The sequence below is a fragment of the Scyliorhinus canicula genome, chromosome 4 (assembly GCF_902713615.1).
Source record: "Scyliorhinus canicula chromosome 4, sScyCan1.1, whole genome shotgun sequence".
NCBI classification, from domain to species: Eukaryota; Metazoa; Chordata; class Chondrichthyes; order Carcharhiniformes; family Scyliorhinidae; genus Scyliorhinus; species Scyliorhinus canicula.
In genome coordinates this window covers 190,583,092-190,605,246 of record NC_052149.1, presented here as the reverse complement: position 1 = coordinate 190,605,246, position 22,155 = coordinate 190,583,092, and the positions used below count along the sequence as shown (strand labels likewise).

At 43.6% G+C, this 22,155-nt stretch overlaps 1 protein-coding gene across 5 annotated transcripts in view; it reads right to left on the bottom strand.

Moving 5' to 3' along the window:
* The window catches only part of LOC119965249 (glutamine--fructose-6-phosphate aminotransferase [isomerizing] 2-like), a 206,590-nt gene that overhangs the window by 48,371 nt on the left and 136,064 nt on the right, over nucleotides 1-22,155 (bottom strand). For all 5 annotated transcript variants that reach the window (XM_038795735.1, XM_038795736.1, XM_038795737.1 and 2 more), the window contains 6 exons: nucleotides 16,739-16,797; nucleotides 16,511-16,645; nucleotides 15,569-15,630; nucleotides 13,454-13,533; nucleotides 10,797-10,911; nucleotides 6,222-6,385 (listed from right to left, as the gene is read on the bottom strand). In XM_038795735.1, the coding sequence (XP_038651663.1) occupies nucleotides 6,222-6,385; nucleotides 10,797-10,911; nucleotides 13,454-13,533; nucleotides 15,569-15,630; nucleotides 16,511-16,645; nucleotides 16,739-16,797 (615 nt within the window). The remainder of the gene's footprint in view (nucleotides 1-6,221; nucleotides 6,386-10,796; nucleotides 10,912-13,453; nucleotides 13,534-15,568; nucleotides 15,631-16,510; nucleotides 16,646-16,738; nucleotides 16,798-22,155) is intronic.

Here is a 22,155-nt window from a genome sequence, read left to right as displayed (position 1 = left end):
TGGGGGGCCTAAAGAAAACTCCCAACAAGGTGACTGCTCCTTTCCTATTTCTGACTTCAACCCATATTACCTCAGTAGGCAGATCCTCCTCAAACTGCCTTTCTGCAGCTATTATACTATCTCTAATTAACAATGCAATCCCCCACCTCTTTTACCACCCTCCCTAATCTTATTGAAACATCTATAACCAGGAACCTCTAACAACCATTTCTGCCCCTCTTCTACCCAAGTTTTCCGTGATGGCCACCACATCGTAGTCTCAAGTACCGATCCATGCCTTAAGTTCACCCATCTTATTCCTGATGCTTCTTGGATTTAAGTATAGACACTTCAACCCATCTCTGTGCCTGCAAGTACTCTCCTTTGCCGGTGTAACCTTCCCCACTGCCTCACTGCACACTTTGACGTCCTGAACATCGGCTACCTTAGTTGCTGGACTACAAGTCCGGGTTCCCATTCCCCTGCCAAATTAGTTTTCTAGTACTCTCGAAGAGTACTAGAAAACCTCCCTCCCAGGATATTGGTGCCCCTCTGGCTTGGATGCAACCCGTCCTGCTTGTACAGGTCCCACCTTCCCCAGAATGCACTCCAATTATCCAAATACCTGAAGCCCCCCCTTCCTACACCATTCCTGCAGCCACGTGTTCTACTGCACTCTCTCCCTATTCCTAGCCTCGCTATCACATGGCACCGGCAACAAACCAGAGATGACAACTCTGTCTGTCCTGGCTTTTAACTTCCAGTCCAGCCTAACTCCCTAAACTTGTTTATTACATCCACACCCCTTTTCCTACTTACATTGTTGGTACCAATGTGCACCACGACTTCTGGCTGCTCACCCTCCCCCTTAAGGATCCTGAAGACACGATCAGAGACATCCCTGGCCCTGGCACCCAGGAGACAACATACCTTCCGGGAGGCTTGCTCGCGACCACAGAATCTCCTATCTATTCCCCTAACCATTGAGTCTCCTATCACTATTGCTTTTCTATTCTCCCCCCTTCCCTTCTAAGCCCCAGAGCCAGATTCAGAAGGCCGCTGGGGCCTTTCCCCGGTAGGTCATCCCCCAACAGCATCCAAAACGGTATACCTGTTTTGAAGGGGAACGGCCACGAGGGATCCCTGCACTGTCTGCCTGTTTGTTTTCTTTCCCCTGACTGTAACCTAGCTACTCTTGTCCTGTACCTTAGGTGTGGCTACCTCCCTGTACCTCTTCTCTATTACCCCTCTGCCTCCCAAATGATCCGAAGATCATCCAGCTCCAGCTCCCTAACACGGTCTCGGAGGAGATGGAGTTGGGTGCACTTCTCGTAGGTATAGTCAGCGGAGACACCGGTGGTATCCCTCACCACCCACATCCTACAGGAGGAGCATGCAACTGCCCTAGCCTCCATCCCTTCTTACCTTACAGAATATAGCTGCTCTGTGGAGCAACTGGAACTCCGCCCTCCGACTCTGCTCCCAGTCAGCTGCAGTCTTTGTAAACTCCGGGCTCCCTTCTCGCTATTTGAGGAAATGTAGGAAATGAAATTAAAGGAGCACTTTACTTCCTCCTCACCCAACTCCCTCAGTCACCAAACTCTTACTATAGCACTCAAATGCACCCACATTCAACACTGAGCACAAACAAAGTCTGCACTGTAACTAGCTCAGATTTATACTGTGACTCGAGGCCTCTGAAAACTGGCCTAATCCAATTTAACTAATTAACAAGCTCCAACTGCAAGTAGCTACACGTAGAACCTTTGTTTAACAGCCGATTGAAATTCACCTTCTTCTCAACCCAACAGCAACTTTTACGTTAATTAACTAAATAAAAGACTAGACTTTAGATAAAAATTAAAAATAAACCCTTAATATCCCTCAGTCACCAAACTCTCACTATAGCACTCAAATGCACCCAAATTCAGCACTCAGTACAAACTTTTGGAAGTTTCATGATCAACAATATCTCTTCCAACATTTTCCCAGTTAGAGTACACATCAACAAATGATTGTTTCCCTTTACTAGGGTCAGGGAATAATTTGTAACATTACAGTAATTTCTGAAAAAAATCAACTAATTTTTCCTTTCCAGTCATGCCAGTTCTCTTCACCCTCAGAAAATGGGACTCATGAAGACTTCGAAACTGCTTTCGGCCGAGAGCCTCAAACTCTTCTCAAATTTTCCACGTTATCTACGTTCTGGTGTATTTATTACACAATATTCAATCATATGCAGTGGAACAGATTTTGATCATAACCCAATTATATTCAGGTTTTTTCCCTCACTTCAGCAGCAGAAGAACAATAAGCTTCAGCAGTATCTTGTAGTTCCATTCCCATCTCAGAGTCCACATCGTATTCAGGGTTTTTCAGGAGATGTGTTGTCTCCTGAAATCGGCAGGTCAAAGTCATCAAACAAGTCACCAAAACATTTTGTGGATGTTGTTGTTGAGGATGAATGTGTAGGTTGGGCACTGCTCAATACTTTAAACCTTTTAATCTAAGTGTCAAACTGCCTTTTTGCCTAGCTTTGTCCTCTTGCATCGTCTTTAACTTCCTGAGTTTTTGACTTCCAGATTCATAGTTAGTGTCTCTTCATATTGATTGGGGTGATCTTCTTAATTAAACGATTCATGAATAAGTCTTGAAAATCTTCTGTTGAGTGAAGCAACCTTAAGCAAAAACAACCGATTGTCTAAGCTGCTCAAAAGCAGAGACAAAATAAACGCAAAATCAAAAGAAGATGTTGATTGCTGCCGAGCCCCCTCACTCTTGCCTGGCTGGTCATTGGCTCTATTTGAGCAGCCCCACTCCTTCTGGCCGCTGCCCGCAATTCCCAAAAACACGACACCAGTGTTTGCCTGGCCTTCTTTGCACCTCCCGACTGCTGCTCTGCTCGCCTCTCCGCTTTCGTTCGGGCCCGAGCCTTGACAACCGGGCCTGGTCCTAACTGGCTGCTAGTTATCTGGCCTGGCCTCTGCCCACTCTCGCCTTCGTCACCCAGCCCGGTTGCTGTCCAGCCCTGCTGTGTGGCTGGCCTCTGGTTCGGAGCGAGTCACCCCACTACTGCTGCTCCTTGATTCCCCAAGACATGATGCCTGGCCCTCTTCGCACCTCCTGACTGCTGCTCTGCTGACCTCTCCGCTTTTGCTTGAATGGCCAGGCCACAAGCCTCAACGATCACACGTGCTCCTGGCTAGCTGCCTGGCTGCTAGCTCTCTGGCCTGGTGGCCTCTGTTCCTTTTGCTTTGGTTGGTCTGCCCGCCCGCTTTGGCCTGGCCTCAGCCCTGGCCAGGAGGATGAGAGTCATCCCACTGCTCCCCTCAGCAGCCGTTGGCCCAGTGCCTCCTTACCCGCCAGAATGGATGCCAGAAAATGGGCTGCTGCTTTGCATCTTTACTTAATGAAAGTTCAGAAACTTCACACTAATTCAGGAGATCTGTGCCTGAACTGGTGTAAGTCTCCACCATCTCTCAATGTCTGGCAAACTGTTTTCCTGCTCTAAAGGGGAGTTCACGAATCAGAGCCGATGTTGTTCTGTGTAGCTTGCTGATAAGCTCATTCAAATTTCTTGAGCCCATCAGCAAATTTAGAGCTACCAAGGCTCTCATTGGTGTTCCCACAACAGTCACCTCTCGGTATGTGGAGGGGCCTCGCAGTGCAGCACCGTGTGTTTCATTAACAGTCCGCCTTGGAGCTGTGCAGCAAAAAATATTCTTGTTGGATTGTCGCAGAACAGAATTTTCCTTCCAAAATTATAAAACAGAAAATGATGCAAATAATCAGCAGGTCCGGAAGCATCTGTAGAGACAGAAATAGAGTTCACGTTTTAGGTCGGAGGCGCTGTGTCAGAATGGCACAGCAGTACAGTGGTTAGCACTGTTGCTTCACAGCTCCAGGTTCCCAGGTTCAATTCTGGCTTGGGTCACTGTGTGTGTGTTCAATTCCCGCTTGGGTCGCTGTCTGTGCGGAGTCTGCATGTTCTCCCTGTGTCTGCGTGGGTTTCCTCCGGGCGCTCCAGTTTCCTCCCACAAGTCCCGAAAGACATGCTTTTCGGTGAATTGTACATTATGAATTCTCCCTCTGTGTACCCGAAAAGGTGCTGGAATGTGGCGACTGGGGCTTTTCACAGTAACCTCATTGCAGTGTTATTGTAAACCTACGTGTGACAAATTTTTATTATTATACAGGGGAACCGTTGGCGATTGAGGGCACTGCTCATGGTGTACGGGTTCACTCCGCGTGCCTACCATTGGTGGTGGTCCACGGTGACGGACATATTGGGGCCCGATTGGCTGCAGCATCTGTGACTGGATTGCCAGGTCCATGGTGCCTCTGTGCACCCGACATCCATTCTCACATGTCTCTGCAAGGTTCTGACACCAATTATGATCATATGCACCAAGCATGTAAACAGCATAGGCGGCACGGTAGCACAGTGGTTAGCACTGTTGCCTCACAACGCCAGGGTCCCAGGCTCAAATCCTGGTTCACTGTCTGTGCAGAGTCTGCATATTCTCCCTGCATCTTCGTGGGTTTCCTCCGGGTGCTCAGGTTTCCTCCCACAAGTCCTGAAAGATGTGCTTCTTAGGTGACATTCTGAATTCTCCCTCTGTGTACCCGAACAGGCACCGGGCTGTGGCAAATAGGGGCTTTTTACAGTAACTTCATTGCAGTGTTAATGTAAGCCTACTTGTGATAATAACAATTATTAACTCAGTACTTCCCTTCTAATGCTTACAATATAATGAAAAGCCAGCTATGGGGTGGCACAGTTGTTAGCACTGCTGCCTCACAGTGCCAGGGACCCAAGTTCAATTCCAGCCTTTGGTGACTGTCTGTATGTTCTCCCGCGTCTGTGTGGGTTTCCTCCGGGTGCTCCGCTTTCCTCCCACAGGCCAAAGATGTGCACGTTTGGTGGGGTTACAGGGCTAGGGTGAGGAGTGGGCCCAGGTAGGGTGTTCTTTCAGAGGGTCAATGCAGACTCAATGGGCTGAAATACTTCCTTCTGCACTGTAGTATTCTATAGTTCTATTTCTATAATGTCTAAGATACAACTCTAACACTCGAAGGCACAAATATTATAGATGTCCAAAAACATATCTGAGTGAAAAATGCAAGGTTAGAAAAGTACAAGTTAATTGAAAATATGTTAGAACAATAAAAATACAAGAGACGTATTGAGACAGAGGAGACATTAGAAAGAGACAGGATAATCCAAAGTGCGACAAATTCATGTCGTCTTTACTGGAATCAAGTTTCTATTACCTGATACATTTAAACAAACGATTACTTTATAGAAACTAATCCTAACAGAAGCTTTAATACAGGCAATCCTTGATAAACGTTTATAAATTGACACCGTTTCGAATTACACCGTCAGTTTCGACTTTACGACGCCATGCCAGTGAACAAGTTCAAACATTTGCATGTGCGCATGATGTTCTGCGCATCCGTCCCCTGACTCAAGATGCTCAGGTGCTGTTCCAACGCATTTTTACTTCGTGAATCTATGTGTTTCGAAACTTTTTCTTAAAATTTATATTTATAATATTAATTTATTGCTATTACCTTTCTTATAATAAGAGTACAGAATACTAGGTTATTTTGGTGAAAATAGGATATCAGGCTTGGTTCAGGAACCAATTCCTGACTTATAACATTATATGTGAAAATTGGTTCCACAATTTACCACGTTTCGACTTAAGACGGTTTTCAGGAACCAATTGTGCCATAAGTCCAAAGACTGCCGGCACTATATTATTAACAATGGCTGTTATTTCAGCATTACAACATGAAATTGAATCCAAAGATTTCCAGTCAAGTACGCCACTGGTACAAGTAAAATAGTGGTAGATTTAATTGACTGATGTGAGCGAACATTAATTTATTTTGACCCCTTATCAGGGAAAACAAAATTCAGTCCATGCAAACTGCAACACATTGGGCAGCACAGTAGTTAGTCTTGTTACCTCATGGCGCTTAGGTTCCAGGTTTGATCCCGGCTCTGGGTTACTGTCCGTGTGGAGTTTGCACAGGGTCACTGATCGTGTGGAGTTTGCACATTCTCCCCGTGTTTGCATGGGTTTCGCCCCCACAACCCAAAGATGTGCAGGGTAGGTGGATTGGTCTCGCTAAATTACCCCTTAATTGGAAAAAACGAATTGGGCACTCTACAGATCTCCACCCATTGTTTTATATTTGGATTTATAATAAAATTTGTACACTCTTCTCACCTTTCATTATTTGATGCAATTCCATCTGCAAAGTGTGTATGGCTCTTGATGCCAAATCGCCCATTGATTTTTCAATACGGTGAATGGAGAGGTAACCATCACTCACTGCAGCAATGTCATCATCTTCCAGAAATATAACTCTGTTTGTGTGCTCAATGATTGCACTGTTGAGGAATGATTTAGTATTGTAATTATGAACAGATAATAATATTTCTAATAACAAATAATTGTAAAGAAGAAATGTACAACTACGTTACACTTACAAATTACTATTTCCTGCATGTGTATCACAGCAACTGATATTTTCAAAGTTTTTCCTGATTAGAAATCTGCTGACACGTCATTTAATATGTTCCCCAGTAAAAGCACAACAATAGTAAGACACATTTCTTAAGTAGCAGCTATTTCCACCTGTGTTACGAAGCATGTTGGGATGTTTTACTTCATTTTTAAAAAGTACCCAATAATTTTTTTCTCCAATTAAGGGGCAACTTAGCGTGGCCAATCCACCTAACCTGCACATCTTTGGGTTATGGGCGTGAAACCCACGCAGACATGGGGAGAATGTGCAAACCCCACACGGACAGCGACCCAGGGCCGGGATTTGAACCCGGGTCGTCAGCCCGCAGTCCCAGTGCTAACCACTGTGCCACATGCTGCCCTAGGGATGTTTTACTTCATTAAAGGTGCTAGTTGGTGTTGTCATGTTCCAGCCCTGTCACGGCATTGCGCACTTGAGAAATAAAAAAAGAAAACCGCATTTCTGTAGTGCCTTATCACATCTTCCGTACATGCTCAACGCCTCACAATCAATCAAACATTTTGGAAGTCAGTCCTGTTAAGTAGTCAGATGCTGCAGTCAATTTCCATACAGAAAGATTCCACAAATAATGAATAAATAAGTACATTTTTGGTCATTTGATTGAGAAGAACATTGGCTAGATACCAAAAGACCCTTATTCGTTTTCAAATTGTACCACGGGACCTTACAAGGTAATGAAATCACTGGATGGATATATAGGCTCTCAATTTAAACACCTTGGCCGGGATTCTCCCCTACCTGGCGGGGCGGGGGGTCCCGGCGTACCGGAGTGGCGAGAACTACTCTGACGTCGGGCCTAGTCCCTAAAAGTGCGGAATTCTCCGCACCTTTAGGGGCTAGGCCCGCGCCGGAGTGGCTCCCGCTCAGCCGACCGGCGCGAACTGTCTTTGGCGCCCCGACCGGCGCCACGGCTGGCCGAAAAGCCTTGGCCGTCGTAAGTCCGCGCATGCGCCGGAGCGTCAGCGGCCGCTGACGTAACCCCGGCGCATGCGCGGTGGAGGGGGTCTCTTCCACCTCTGCCATGGTGGAGGCCGTGGCAGCGGCGGAAGAAAAAGAGTGCCCCCACGCACAGGCCCGCCGGCCGATTGGTGGGCGCCGATCGGTGGGCCCCGATCACGGGCCAGGCCACCGTGGGGGCACCCCCCGGGGTCAGATCGCCCCGTGCCCCCCCCCAGGATCCCAGGGCCCGCTCGCGCCGCCTGCTCCCGTTGGCACCAGAGGTGGTTTAAACCACGTCGGTGGGAGAGGCCTGACGGCGGCGGGACTTCGGGCCATCGCGGGCCAAAAATCGTCGCGGGGGGGCAAACCAACTGGCGCGCCATGATTCCCGCCCCAGCCGATTCCCGGGTGGCGGAGAATTCCAGCCACGGCGGAGGAGAGATTTACGCCGGCCCCGGGCGATTCTCCGACCCTGCGGGGGGTCAGAGAATTCCGCCCCTTATCTGACATTACAGCATCCCTGACAATGCAGCACTTCTTCAGAACTTAATTTAATTATCAGCCTACATAATGTGTGCCCCAAAACCCACAGCTAGCAGATTTAAGAGCTTACCAATGCCTTAGCCAAACTGACTATTTGAAACACAATAGTTACTTTTTTAAAAAAGACTTTTATAATTTACTTTTACCCCAAATACAAGCTGCTTAAGAGAAGTGATACAGTTAACTATCTAATAGTCCCCTGTGGTATCAAATCCTACTTTGAATAAAACATTCGAATCAGGAGCTATAGCAGGCCAATTGGCCCCTTGAGCCATTCAACAAGATCCTGGCTGATCTAATTGTGGCATCAACTCCAATTTCCTTTTGACTCCCTGTACCTTTGATTTCCTTGTCAATCAGGACTTCGTTTAACTCAGCCTTAAAAAAATTCAATGACCCTGCCTCTACTGCTCTCCGGAGAAGAGGGTTCCACAGGCTCATGAACTTCTGAGGGAAATAAATTCTTCCCATCCTAAATGGGAGACCACTTATTTTAATCTGGCCCCTTAGTTCCAGTCTCTCCACAAGAGGACAGGTCCTTTCAGCATTTACCCTGTTAAATCTCCACAGGGTTTACATCAACAAGTTTGCCACACATTCTTCTGAACTCCAATGGATATAGGCTCAACCTGCCCAACCTTACCTCATAAGAAAACCCTTTCGTCCCAGGAATCAACTGCGTGAATCTAAACTGATCTGCGTCTAACGCAATTTTGTCCTTTCTTAATTAAGGCGGCTAAAACTGGACACAGTAGTCCAGATGTAGACTTACCAAGACCTTATAATACGACTGTAGCAAAAGATATCGACTTTTACATTTCATTCCCCTTACAATAAACAACAACATCCATTTGTGTTCCTAGACACTCACTGTATCTGCAGACTAGTTTCTTGTGATTCTCGTACAAAGACACGCCAATCAAGGAAAACATTTCTACGGAATACTTAACCAGGCCACATTCAAAGAAAACAACACTACAGGCTAGTATAAAAACAGAAAATGCTGGATAAATGTGATTTATCAGTCCATGGGTTAAGAGCAGTGAATAATATATTAGCAAGCAATGTTTATACTTGACCACACTAATAATAATCACAATCTTTATTATTGTCACAAGTAAGCTTACATTAACACTGCAATGAGGCCACTGTGGCAAGCCCCGAGTCGCCACACTCCGGCACCTGCTTGGGTACACAGAGGGAGAATTCAGAATGTCCAATTCACCTAAAAGCACGTCTTTCAGGATTTGTGGGAGGAAACCTTAGCAGTCGGAGGAAACGCACGCAGACACAAGAAGAACGTGCAGACACCGCACAGACAGTGGCCCAAGCAGGAATCAAACTCACGACCCTGGCACTGTGAAGCAACAGTGATAACCACTGTGCTACCGTGCCACCCATGATGGATGATGTGTAATTATTTATTTTCTCTAAATTTAGAGTACCCAATTAATTTTTCCAATTAAGGGGCAATTTAGTGTGGCCAATCCACCTAGCTTGCACATCTTTGGGTTGTGGGGGCGAAACTCACGCAAACATGGGGAGAATGTGCAAACCCCACACGGACAGTGACCCAGGGCCGGGATTCGAACCTGGGACCTCGGCGTCATGAGGCAGTAGGGCTAACCCACTGCACCACCATGCTGCGCTATGTTTAATTATTTTAATTACGAAAAGATGATTGAGATGATCTGGATGTTTAAACTGTTAATAGGAGGATTTTACAAAACCAGTATAGGCAGATTATTTCATTTATCCAAGTGAACATCTAGAAGTCACAGTGACTTGCAGGAATAAAAATGAAATTATTTTAAAATGTCACAACACCCTGGGCTAAGGCGCAGTCAATTTCAGCCCACCTTTGCCCAGAATCGCAACACAATTGAATTAACTAATAATTCTTAGAAAAATACCAGAAGTTTTTGACCCGTGGCTGCCCAATAATTATAGCCACCCTATTTTTTATTTATGACAAGGACTAAAATGAAATATGCACAAAATACAACCAGTTAACTATTATCTATTTCTTAATCCCCCACTTTAACTTGCTCCCACCCTCTTCACACACACACACACAACAGATAAATACAGAGGGAAAGAAAAGAGATGAAAATAATAAGTAAAAGGAAAAAGTGTCTTTGTTTCAGATGATTGTCTTTAAGCAGATCTTCCTTCAAAGTAAGTTTTCAGATCTAAATCTCCTGTTTGCATCCTGCAATGGTTTCACTTTAGATTCATTATGGTCTCTGCAGTTTCAGAAATACAGAAACTCACAGCATTTCTGGAGAAAACATGAGGGAGAGAGAGCAGGTTCTTTCCTCTGTCTGTCCAGGTCTCAACTCTGCTTTCCTTAGGACTCTGGAAATCATCCCACTCAAGCAGGATCCAATCACCACCTGTTACCGGGCAGAATATAACCCAGGCAATCAAATGCTAAAGTAAAATAGTACAGAGGCTTGAAATTTGAAATAAAAATACAGGTGCCATAAATACTCAATACCTCAGGCAGCATCTGTGGAGAGAAAAACAGAATTTGCTTCAGGTCAATAATTTGAATTTTTGACTTATTAGCACGCCAAGCCAATTTTGTTGCCTTCAGCAAACCATCAGTACAAAACCAGCTGGAATTTTCCAGCCACTTGCACCAGTAGGTTTTTCTGATCTTTCCTACATCAATGAACGTTTAAATGGCTCCCCAAATTTTACGTGAGGTGTCATTAAATTCCACTTTACAACTGGAGCATTAAAAAATTGCGGACATTTGCACGTACCTTGCATCAGATGCAAAGTAAAATTCAACAGATTTTTCTTCTCCAGTAGGATGCAGACACTTTTTTATCTCAATTTGATGTGTCTTGCTTGCACCCTCATTTTTGTTATTCTTGTCTATAACAAAAATCATTAGTAAATCATTTAGTGAGTGTTTTGCTACAAGCACAAAGGAAAAAAGAAGCTCTTTCTCAACATAAGTGACAAAGACAAAATAGTATTACACCATCCAAGATGTTGTTGTGAAAGTTTCCAAGTGCAACATGCAGTCCATTTCTAAATACTGCACAGATTTCTACTATTACACAGTCTTCCTGATGGGAGATGTTGCACCAATCCTGAAGGGAGATGTTGCACCAAAAGCTGCCTAACCCCTCAGGTAAGAATAAACATCCCAAGGCTCAGTTTACAGGAAATTAAGGGAATTCTCCTGGTATCCGAGAAAATTTATCTCACAACTACCAAAACAATCTATTTGGTCATTTATCTTATTACTGTTTGCAGGACCTCGCTGTGTACAAATTAGCTACATACAACAGTAATATTTGCACCAAACAAGTGCTAGCCAATGACCATATCCAACAAGACAGGATCTAACCATTACCCCTTGACATTCAATGGCATTACCATCACTGAACGCCCCATTATCAACATTCTGAGGTATATCACTATCCAGAACCTGAAGTGGGTTAGTCAGATAAATATTGTGGCTACAAGAGCAGGTCAGAAGTGAGGAATCCTGCAGCAAGTAACTCACCGCCTGATTCCCCAATGTCTGTCCACTCTTTCCAAGTCAGAAGCATAATGGAATACTCTCCACTTGCCTAGATGAGTGCAGCTACAACAACACTCAAAAAGCTTTGAAACTATCCAGGACAAAATAGTCTGCTTCACTTTCACCCCATTCACATTTCTCCTTTTAAAATAAATTTACAGTACCCAATTACTTTTTTCCAATTAAGGGGCAATTTAATGTGGCCAATCCACCTCCCCTGCAGATCTTTGGGTTGTGGGGGTGAAACCCACACAGACATGGGGAGAATGTGCAAACTCCACACAGACAGTGTCCCAGGGCCGGGAACGAACCTGGGTCATCAGTGCTGTAGGCAGCAGTGCCAAGCACAGCACCACTGTGCCTCTTTCACCCCATTCACAAACTTTCATTTCCTCCACCCTCCACAGTAACAGCAGTGTATACCAGCAACAAGATCCACAGCAGGAACTCATCAAAGCTCCATAGACAGCACCCTCTAAAGCCATGATCACTACCATCCAGTCGAAGAAGGGCAGCAAACACATGGGAGCACCACCTTCTGGAAGCCACTCATCAACCCTGCATGGAAATAAATCCTCATTCTTCATTGTTGCTGGGTCAAAATCCTGGAACTCTATCCCTAACAGCACTGTGGGTGCACTGACACCACGCTGACTGCAATGGTTCAAGAAGGCAGCTCACCACCACCTTCTCAAGGGTAATTACAGATGGGCAATAAATGCTGCCATAGCCAACAACGCCCACTTACATTGAATGAATAAAGAAAAGAACATATTTGGCAAAAAATAATTACGATAATTAATAGTAATCTTTATGGTCACACACTGCAATGAAGTTACTGTGATAAGCCCTTTGTCGCCACATTCCGGTGCCTATTCAGGTACACGGGAGGGAGAATTCAGAATGTCCAAATTACCTGACAGCACGTCTTTCGGGACTTGTGGGAGGAAACCCACGCAGACACAGGGAGAACTTGCAGACTCCACACAGACAGTGACCCAAGCCAGGAATCAAACCTGACTCTGTGAAGCAACAGTGCTAACCATTGAGCTACATGTTTGTGAAGCAATTGGAACATCCTGAAGTTCAAGTTATTTTCAATTTCAATTTGATTATAGTAATAATCTTATAACAATCTTTATTGTCACAAGTAGGCTTACATTAACACTGCAATGAAGTTACTGTGAAAAGCCCCAAGTCACCACATTCCGGCGCCTGTACGGGTACACGGAGGAGAATTCACAATGTCCAAATTACTTAACAGCACGTCTTTCGGGACTTGTGGGAGGAAACCAGATCACCCAGAGGAAACCCACGCAGACACGAGGAAAACGTGCAAACTCCACACAGACAGTGACCCAAGCTGGGCATCGAACCTGGGACCCTGGAGCTGTGAAGCAACAGTGCTACCCACTGTGCTACCGTGCTGTCATAATTAGGTATGACTCATTCAGTAAAGCTGAAGACGAAGCTTATAAATTATAAATTTATAAATCCAGGTTTGATCCTGGAATGGAATTGCAATGAATGATTCTAGTATTTATAATTAATTGTAAATTATATTTCTGATTATTCGTGATGCTTTGGCTTCAGGCGAACATATATGTTTCCATTATAGAAAAACTTACGAGCACTGATTTAAAACAAAAACAGATTTTGTTTCCTCCCACAAGCCCGAAAGACGTGCTATTAAGTAACTTTGACATTCTGAATTCTCCCTCCGTGTACCCGAGTGTGGCGACTAGGGGCTTTACACAGTAATTTAATTGCAGTGTTAATGTAAGCTGACTTGTTTGTCTTTTGGCAGAGGTCAATTAAGAATATGATAAAGCTGCATAATTTAGAACAGATATTGACTGATCTATACACTAATAGCCAACTTACAGGTTCGGTAGAGTATTGGAATCTGGTCAGTGGAGAGCTTGCACTTGCTGCGAATACCAATCAGCAGTGGGCTTCCTCGCCTAAGGAAAATTTAAAAAATGAATTCTCTTTTTTAGAAATTTATTTACCGGTTTAAATTTTAGCATAATTGGAATCAATATATTAGCAAATAATTCACATGATGAAATGTTATTCTCGTCCAATATCTACATTGTCCTATATTCCTGTTGCTTCTCTTCTTGTGGGTTTGGAGTCACATATAGGGCAGGCATGAATGGTAGATTTCCTTCCCTATAAGAAATTAGTAACCAGAGGAACTTCTATGACAATTGACAATGGTTTTCATGGGCTTTTAATTCCAGATTTTTATTGAATGCAAATTTTACCACCTGATGTGGTGTGATACCCGTGCATTACCCTGGGTCTCTGGTTACTTGTCCAGCGACAACACCACTATGCCATTACCTCCCCATCTTGAAACTGTATGGGGATTTTCAAAAATCCTTTAACACATAGTAAATCAATTTCTCAGTTCATTTCTGCAAGGTAATTGCAATGCCTGGTTTGGAATTCTCTCATAAAAACTTTAGGATTAATTTTAACACTGCCCCTGCATGAGGACAGTTAAAAGCCTGCTAACTTGACCTCTTAATTTGAACTGGGACTTTCTGGCCCCTCCTGTGGTGGCTTTTCCTGTGGCTGAAGCGACAAGTTACTGGCCACTAGCGAGATCTTCCGGTCCCACAGAAGACTTCACACTTTTGCATTGCTCTCCCCATCCCCCACCAGGGAACCCATCACAGGGGTCAAGTTCAGCGGAGCGGAAGATCCACCTGCGGTGAAGGGCCAGAAAATCCCTTCCTTGGTCTCTTTGAGTGGGTAGGCAGGATATCTGCAGAAGGGTCCTGCTTTAAATTTGCAGATTGGGACATGATAGTGGCCGGAATTCTCTGGCTGCTCATATCGGCAGGATTATTTGGTCCTGCAAGCAGCATACCCCCTCCCATGGATTTCCCAGCTGCGTGGGGTGACTTCAAAGGGAATTCTCATTGACAGTTGCAGTGGCAGGGAATCCCACAGCCAGTGAATGTCGCACCGCTGCCAAGAAACACGCGACTGGGAGAATCCCACCCAGAGTCTTTGGCTCCAACTGCAATCTTAAACCCAATCCAGTATCAGGAAGCCATCATGGTTTCCCTGCCATGCCAGCCTGATGGTAAACACCAATTGAGATGTGGGAGGTTCTCTGCTGAGCTTTGGAAGAAAATTCTGGATCACCCTCAGATTTCTCTCTACATTCCCATAATATCTGGTTGCCTAACCCTCAAGAAGCCACTTAACGAATTGCCAAAGGCCATTTTGTTCGGACTCTGGCAATGTCCTCCTGCCAACCAAAATCCAAGTTCACCTACTGGCCATCTATTATTCTCTGGCCTTGGGCGGGAGAATGACAGGAATCTTGCATATTAGGCCCAGGAGTCAAAAGCTCTTGTTTCTCGTGCTGCTGAGAGTTGGACAGCTAGCCACCTGCCTCAGCCCATCTGGACAACCACCATGGCCATTAAAAGTGGTACTTTTGTAAGTTAATAATAAATCAGGGAATTTAAATTGGAAGAAAATTACATAGTCCCTTAATTTATGTTTTTTAGTGCTCAATGTTAATTTATGTTGCTTGCTGTTTAACTCGTAAAAGTGTCCTGTGTATTCTTTATCAACAGCTAGAAAGGAACCTCAATTTGTACAAGAACTGCATTTAAAGTTTTGTCAAATAGGGTCCATTCATAATCTTTTTTGCACTGGCTGGGAAAGAAAATGGAACTGCACACAGTATTATTGACCATGGACATACATTTTAATTTATCTCAAAAATGTCCCACAATGAAACTGTTTTCATATACAAAATCTGATTATTTCTGTATTGAGCTGCATCGTGCTGATCCCAATCCAACAGACAGTAATTAGAATATGAGCACTTTAAATTAACATTCCGAAAGAGGCTGCAAGAAGCAAAGATTGAAATTATAAAACAAGTTAGTTGGTAGTGCAATAGTGCTGATTGTTTTGACAAAGAAGCTCAAATAGTTATTAATACAGAGAATATAACCACTCACTAACCTCGTAGCAACAGCTTCACCTGGGAAATGAAGGCTCTTGAAAACAAGTGCAAATGCTCCTTCCTGCAAATAAAATAAATGTAAATCTGTTGTTAATTAAAGTGGCAGATTTAATCACTGCATAAAATGGCTATTTGAGAATCAAGAGTACATTCTCAGTACAGTTGTGCACAATGTTCAGATCTATCCTGCAAAAAATAACAAAAAATTAATTCCTTGACATTCAGAGAAATATTCGCGAAGTAAAAAGTCCTTAGAAGTTTCCGGAAAATATTCTCCAGAAAGCTATACAAGCCTTGTAGTCAACATTAAGGAAACAGGAGGCCCCAAAGGTAGCTAAATCAAAATCCCTTGGCAAATTTTCTATTTGTACAGCCAGTCAAGATAAATGCACAACTTCGAACTTAAAATAAATAACCCGTTGAAACTTTTGACTGTTATTTACTTGCATTCTGATTAGATAGTCAGTACAGCCACAATGACATGGAAGCATGGTAGCCAAAACCACATCTTAAAATTACAGTCACGACCTTAATCTCAAAAATGAGGGTGTCCAATGGTCAAATAATGGCAACATAGATGCCAGTTTCAAATTTTGTTTAGAATTGATCAATTGCAATACTAATTAGATATTAGTAAATGCAATATGATTTCAGTAACAATACTTGGCCTGTTTGAATATGTTATTTTGAAAGGAACATCTGATGTTAGTCTAAACCTTAAAATATTGTAAGTTGCACATTTTGGCTTATCATTTGTGAAATATGCCAATATTTTCACTGCCCAGCTAATAGGTAATACAATTCTATTATAAAATATACAAATGGTGTTTGAGGGTATATGAATCAGAATGCTCTGGCTGCTAAAGCAACCATTATTTTTTACCATTTACCTTAAACAAAATTTTCAAAGGCTTTGTTTAGCAGAATTAATTGCAGCTCACCAGGTGTCGAACAACTCTTTCCACCAAGGTAGAAAATTTAATGTCTTCACTTTCTCTTTTGTCATACACGTACTTAGTTAGTTTAGGAATCACCTCAGTATCTGTCTCAGATTCAAATGCATAATCTTTACTCTCCTAAAACGGAAAAGGCCATATAGTTTAGATGAGAATGAACAAATAGCATTATGTGCATTAAATTCCCAATCGGTTTAAGACAACTTGACTTACCAGTAATGTTCTTAGGTCTTTGTAGTTAGTGATAATTCCATTATGAACTACCACAAATTCTGTAAATAAAAATAGTATTGTTAATCCTGTTAGCGATCAATCCTTCATATCTACACTTCTATAAATTTATAAGAACATAAGAACTAGGAGCAGGAGTAGGCCATCTGGCCCCTCGAGCCTTCTCCGCCATTCAATGAGATCATGGCTGATCTTTTGTGGACTCAGCTCCACTTTCCGGCCTGAACACCATAACCCTTAATCCCTTTATTCTTCAAAAAACTATCTTTATCATAAAAATATTTAATGAAGGAGCCTCTACTGCTTCACTGGGCAGGGAATTCCATAGATTCACAACCCTTTGGGTGAAGAAGTTCCTCCTAAACTCAGTCCTAAATCTACTTCCCCTTATTTTGAGGCTATGCCCCCTAGTTCTCCTTTAACCTCCAGTGGAAACAACCTGCCCGCATCTATCCTGTCTATTCCCTTCATAATTTTATAAGTTTCTATAAGATCCCCCCTCATCCTTCTAAATTCCAACTAGTACAGTCCCAGTCTACTCAACCTCTCCTCGTAATCCAACCCCTTCAGCTCTGGGATTAACCTAGTGAATCTCCTCTGCACACCCTCCAGTGCCAGTACGTCCTTCCTCAAGTAAGGAGACCAGAACTGAACACATTACTCCAGGTGTGGCCTCACTAACACCTTATACAATTGCAGCATAACCTCCCTAGTCTTAAACTCCATCCCTCTGGCAATGAAGGACAAAATTCCATTCGCCTTCTTAATCACCTGTTGCACCTGTAAACCAACTTTCTGTGACTCATGCACTAGCACACCCAGGTCTCTCTGCACAGCAGCATGCTTAATATTATATCATTTAAAAAATAATCCCGTTTGCTGTTATTCCTACCAAAATGGATAACCTCACATTTGTCAACATTGTATTCCATCTGCCAGACCCTAGCCCATTCACTTAACCTATCCAAACCCCTCTGCAGACTTCCGGTATCCTCTGCACATTTTGCTTTACCACTCATCCTTGTGTCGTCTGCAAACTTGGACACATTACCCTTGGTCCCCAACTCCACATTATCTATGTAAATTATGAACAACTGTGGGCCCAACACTGATCCCTGAGGGACACCACTAGCTATTGATTGCCAACCAGAGAAACACCCATTAATCCCCACTCTTTGCTTTCTATTAATTAACCAATCCTCTATCCATGCTACTACTTTACCCTTAATGGCGTGCATCTTTATCTTATGCAGCAACCTTTTGTGTGGCACCTTGTCAAAGGCTTTCTGGAAATCCAGATATACCACATCCATTGGCTCCCCGTTATCTACTGCACTGGTAATGTCCTCAAAAAATTCCACTAAATTAGTTAGGCACGACCTGCCCTTTATGAATCCATGCTGCGTCTGCCCAATGGGACAATTTCTATCCTGATGCCTCGCTATTTCTTCCTTGATGATAGATTCCAGCATCTTCCCTACTACAAAAGTTAAGCTCACTGGCCTATAATTACCCGCTCTCTGCCTACCTCCTTTTTTAAACAGTGGTGTCACGTTTGCTCATTTCCAATCCACCGGGACCACCCCAGAGTCTAGTGAATTTTGGTAAATTATCACTAGTGCATTTGCAATTTTCCTAGCCATCTCTTTTAGCACTCTGGGATGCATTCCATCAGGGCCAGGAGACTTGTCTACCTTTAGCCCCATTAGCTTGCCCATCACTACCTCCTTAGTGATAACAGTCCTCTCAAGGTCCTCACCTTTCATAGCCTCATTTCTATCAGTCACTGGCATGTTATTTGTGTCTTCCACTGTGAAGACCGACCCAAAAAACCTGTTCAGTTCCTCAGCCATTTCCTCATGTTTAAATCTCAATAACATGCAGCACATTGGCGAGTCAAAATCGCAAGATATGAATTCTGCCTTGTATGCCTCACTCTACTGATCTTCATGAGACATCAGGATGCTGGTGACAGAAATCTGGACATTTTCCCTTATTTAATTTTTTTTAGAAATATTTTTAATTCTCCTCCTTTTTCACATTTTCTCCCAAATTTACACCCACTAATAATAAACAATAATCAGTAACAAATATATCAATCCCCATATCAGTCACAATGATTCCATCCTCCCACCAAACCCCAAACATTCACCCGCATGTTCACATAAACAAGTGACAAAAAGGAATCAGGAATCACCCATAGTCACCATTAACACACACCCTGGTCCAACATCCTGAATATGCCCAGCTGGGGGCCCGGGTCCAGTTTCACGTGCATCACTTAGAAATTACCCTAAAAACCTTCCTTCCGGTTATCCTCTAGTTTTGGACAGGACCAAAACATACGTACGAGATTAGTGCCCCCCCCCCCCCCCCCCCCCCACACGCACGCAACGTTCACACACATCTTCCACTCCCTCAAAGAATCAGCTCATCCTCGCCCTCGTGAGGTGTGTTCTGTATGCCATCTTCAGCTGTATCAGCCCCACCCTCACGTACGAGATGGAGGCGTTCACTCTCCGGAGCACCTCACACCAGAACCCCTCCTCCATATCCTCTCCCAACTCTTCTTCTCACTTTGCTTTGATCCCTTCCAGTGGTGCCTTCTCCTCTCCCAAAATAGCTCCGTAATCCCTTATTTAATTTCAGATTTAATTTCCCACAATTGATCCTTATGCTCATCACACAAGCGAATAAGATCCAAGATTCATTTCCTGGTCAGTGCTGTCTTTATGTCAGGCCAATGAAAGATAAACTACAATTTGTACTCAGATTTTCCAAGCAGGGCTTCGGAGAGAAATAATATTGAAAAACTTTGCACTTTAAAAAAATTAAAGATTTACTTTTCGCTTTCTATGCTTTATCCATCTCATTCATTATCTTTGGCAGACAGGACAGGCCTGTAGGCGACTTATCCCCAAGCTCTGCTGATACCATTCTGTAGATAGGCTGTCAGAAATGCAATTACCCACATCTGGATTACCAATAGTCATACAAGGCTGGTAATGAATGGCCCAAATCCTCCGGGAAGCAGCAGACACTGATGAATTGCCAACTTTTCTGTGCCACGCTGGAGTTTTCCATTTCTGGCCAGGACTTCAGATTGCAGTTTCTTCAGAAATGCAGAGCGCACATTCAATACAACTGCTACACCATGGTGCTGGGTTGTTGGGGAAAGACAAGCCACTCGCCATTTTAATGGCACTAGCAGCCATATTATAGAACTCTGAAAAGCTGGGACATTTAAATAGCTTTTCAGTGTTGTAGTGTATGAATGAATGAGTGAATGTGTAAATGGTAAAAGCAGGTAGAGTTGCTGAGGTAAGTGGGTAATGGAGAACTGTAGAAGTTGGGAAGATTGGATCCGGGGCAGTTAGGAGGTCAGGGGGAGTCGGGCAGTGGTGGCTTGTCAGATTGGATGGGGGCAAATGCCAGGGGGTCATGGTGATGTTGGGTTGTGAAGTTGGACCAGGTTGGCTATGCAGCTACAAAGCAATTAAGAGTGTGACATTAAGGGAACAAACAGGCTAGACAGAAACGTTCCCATTAGGCTACACACATGTTCAGCTCTGCATCAATCTTGACGGGACGGCTCAATGCAACTTTTCCACCCTGTAGGAATTGGTTCTTGCCGTAGTACAGAGAAAGGAGCAAGATGTTTGGCGAGTATCTGGTGAGTATCCAGTCAGTGGTGAAGGTTATTCCATTCCATTCATAAGATTTAAAATAGAACGAGCGGCACGGTGGTGCACTGGTTGGCACTCATGGCGTTGAGGTCCCAGGTTCGATTCTGGCCTTGGGTCACTGTCCGTGTGGAGTTTGCACATTCTCCCTGTGTTTGCGTGGATTTTACCCCCACAACCCAAAGGTGAGCAGGATAGGTGGATTGGCCACACTAAATTGCCCCTTAAAAGGAAAAAAAGTTAATTGGGTACTCTAAATTTATAGTACAAAAAGAAGAAAAAAAATAAGGTGAAAATAGAGTAGGAGAGCAACTTGTTGGGAACATAAAAACCGACTGTAAAAGTTTCTGCAGGTATGTGAAAAGAAAAAAAGATTGATGAAGACAAATGTAGATCCCTTATAGTCAGGAATTTATAATGGAGAAGAAATGGCTAACCATCTAAATAAATACTTTGGTCTTCATAAAGGAGGTCACAAATTGCGTAGCAGAAATGTTAGGGAAAGGGGGAACTAAAGGAAATCAATATTAGTAGGGAAATGGTCATAGAGTTTAAAGCACAAAAAAATACCCTTCAGCACATCGCGTCTGTGCGGGTCAGGAAACATCTATGTATTTTAATCCCATTTTCCAGCATTTGGTCCATAGCCTTGCATGCTATTGCATTTCAAGTGCTCATCCAAAAGCTTCTTAAGTGTTGTGAGGGTTCCCACCTCTGTCACCCTTTCAGGAATGAGTGCCAGATTCCGGCCAACCTCCCAGAGTGCTTAAGGAAGTAGCCCTAAAAATAGTGGGTGCATTGGTGATCAGTCTGCACAGATTCTATAGACTCTGGAACAGTTCCTATAGATTGGAGGCTAGCTAATGTTAACCCACTATTTAAAAAGGGAGGTAGAGAGAAAATGGAATTAAACACCAGTCAGCCTGACATCAGAAGTGGGGAAAATGCAAAATTCCATTATAAAAGAGCATGAGGAAAACATTGGCAGGATCGGACAGAGTCAATGTGGATTTATGAAAGGGAAATCATGTTTGACAAATATATTGGAATTATTTGAGGACATAACTAGTAGTGTTGATAAGGGGGAGCCAGTGGACGTAGTTTATTTGGACTTTCAGAAGGCTTTCGACAAGGTCCCACATAAGAGATTAGCATGTAAAATTAAAGTACATGGGATCGGGCATAATGTACTGAGAGGATACCCAAATCCTGATCTAATGCTACATGCCTCGGGCTCTTAGTGCTGGAGAGTGGTCAGCCTCTGATTGACCAGTGGCTCTCTGAGGCAGAACTTTCTGTCTTAGAAGTCAGCAGTCCTGTCTCCATCCAGTTGACTAAATCATTGCCAAGCACCTGGTGTTCCCCTCAGGACCAGCATTCGGCATTTTTAGCCAGTAGGTGAGGAATTTTGCATCTCATAATTCACTGTTGCTGTAGGTAATCCAGAGGTTGGATTAATAACCAGGTGATGTGTGTTCAAATCCCAGTGGCAGGTTATGAATTTTAAATAAATCTGGATGAAAAAGCTAGCATCAGTAATCGTGACTATGAAGCAATCAGACTATTATAAAAGCTCAATAGGTGAACGTATCTAGTCCCTTCCATGTAAATTTAGGTCCCCAGCAATATTGTCCTTTGAAACGACCTAGCAAATCACTCAGTCCTCTCATATTGATAAAACCAACTGACAACTCAACATCAACCAGACACTGAACT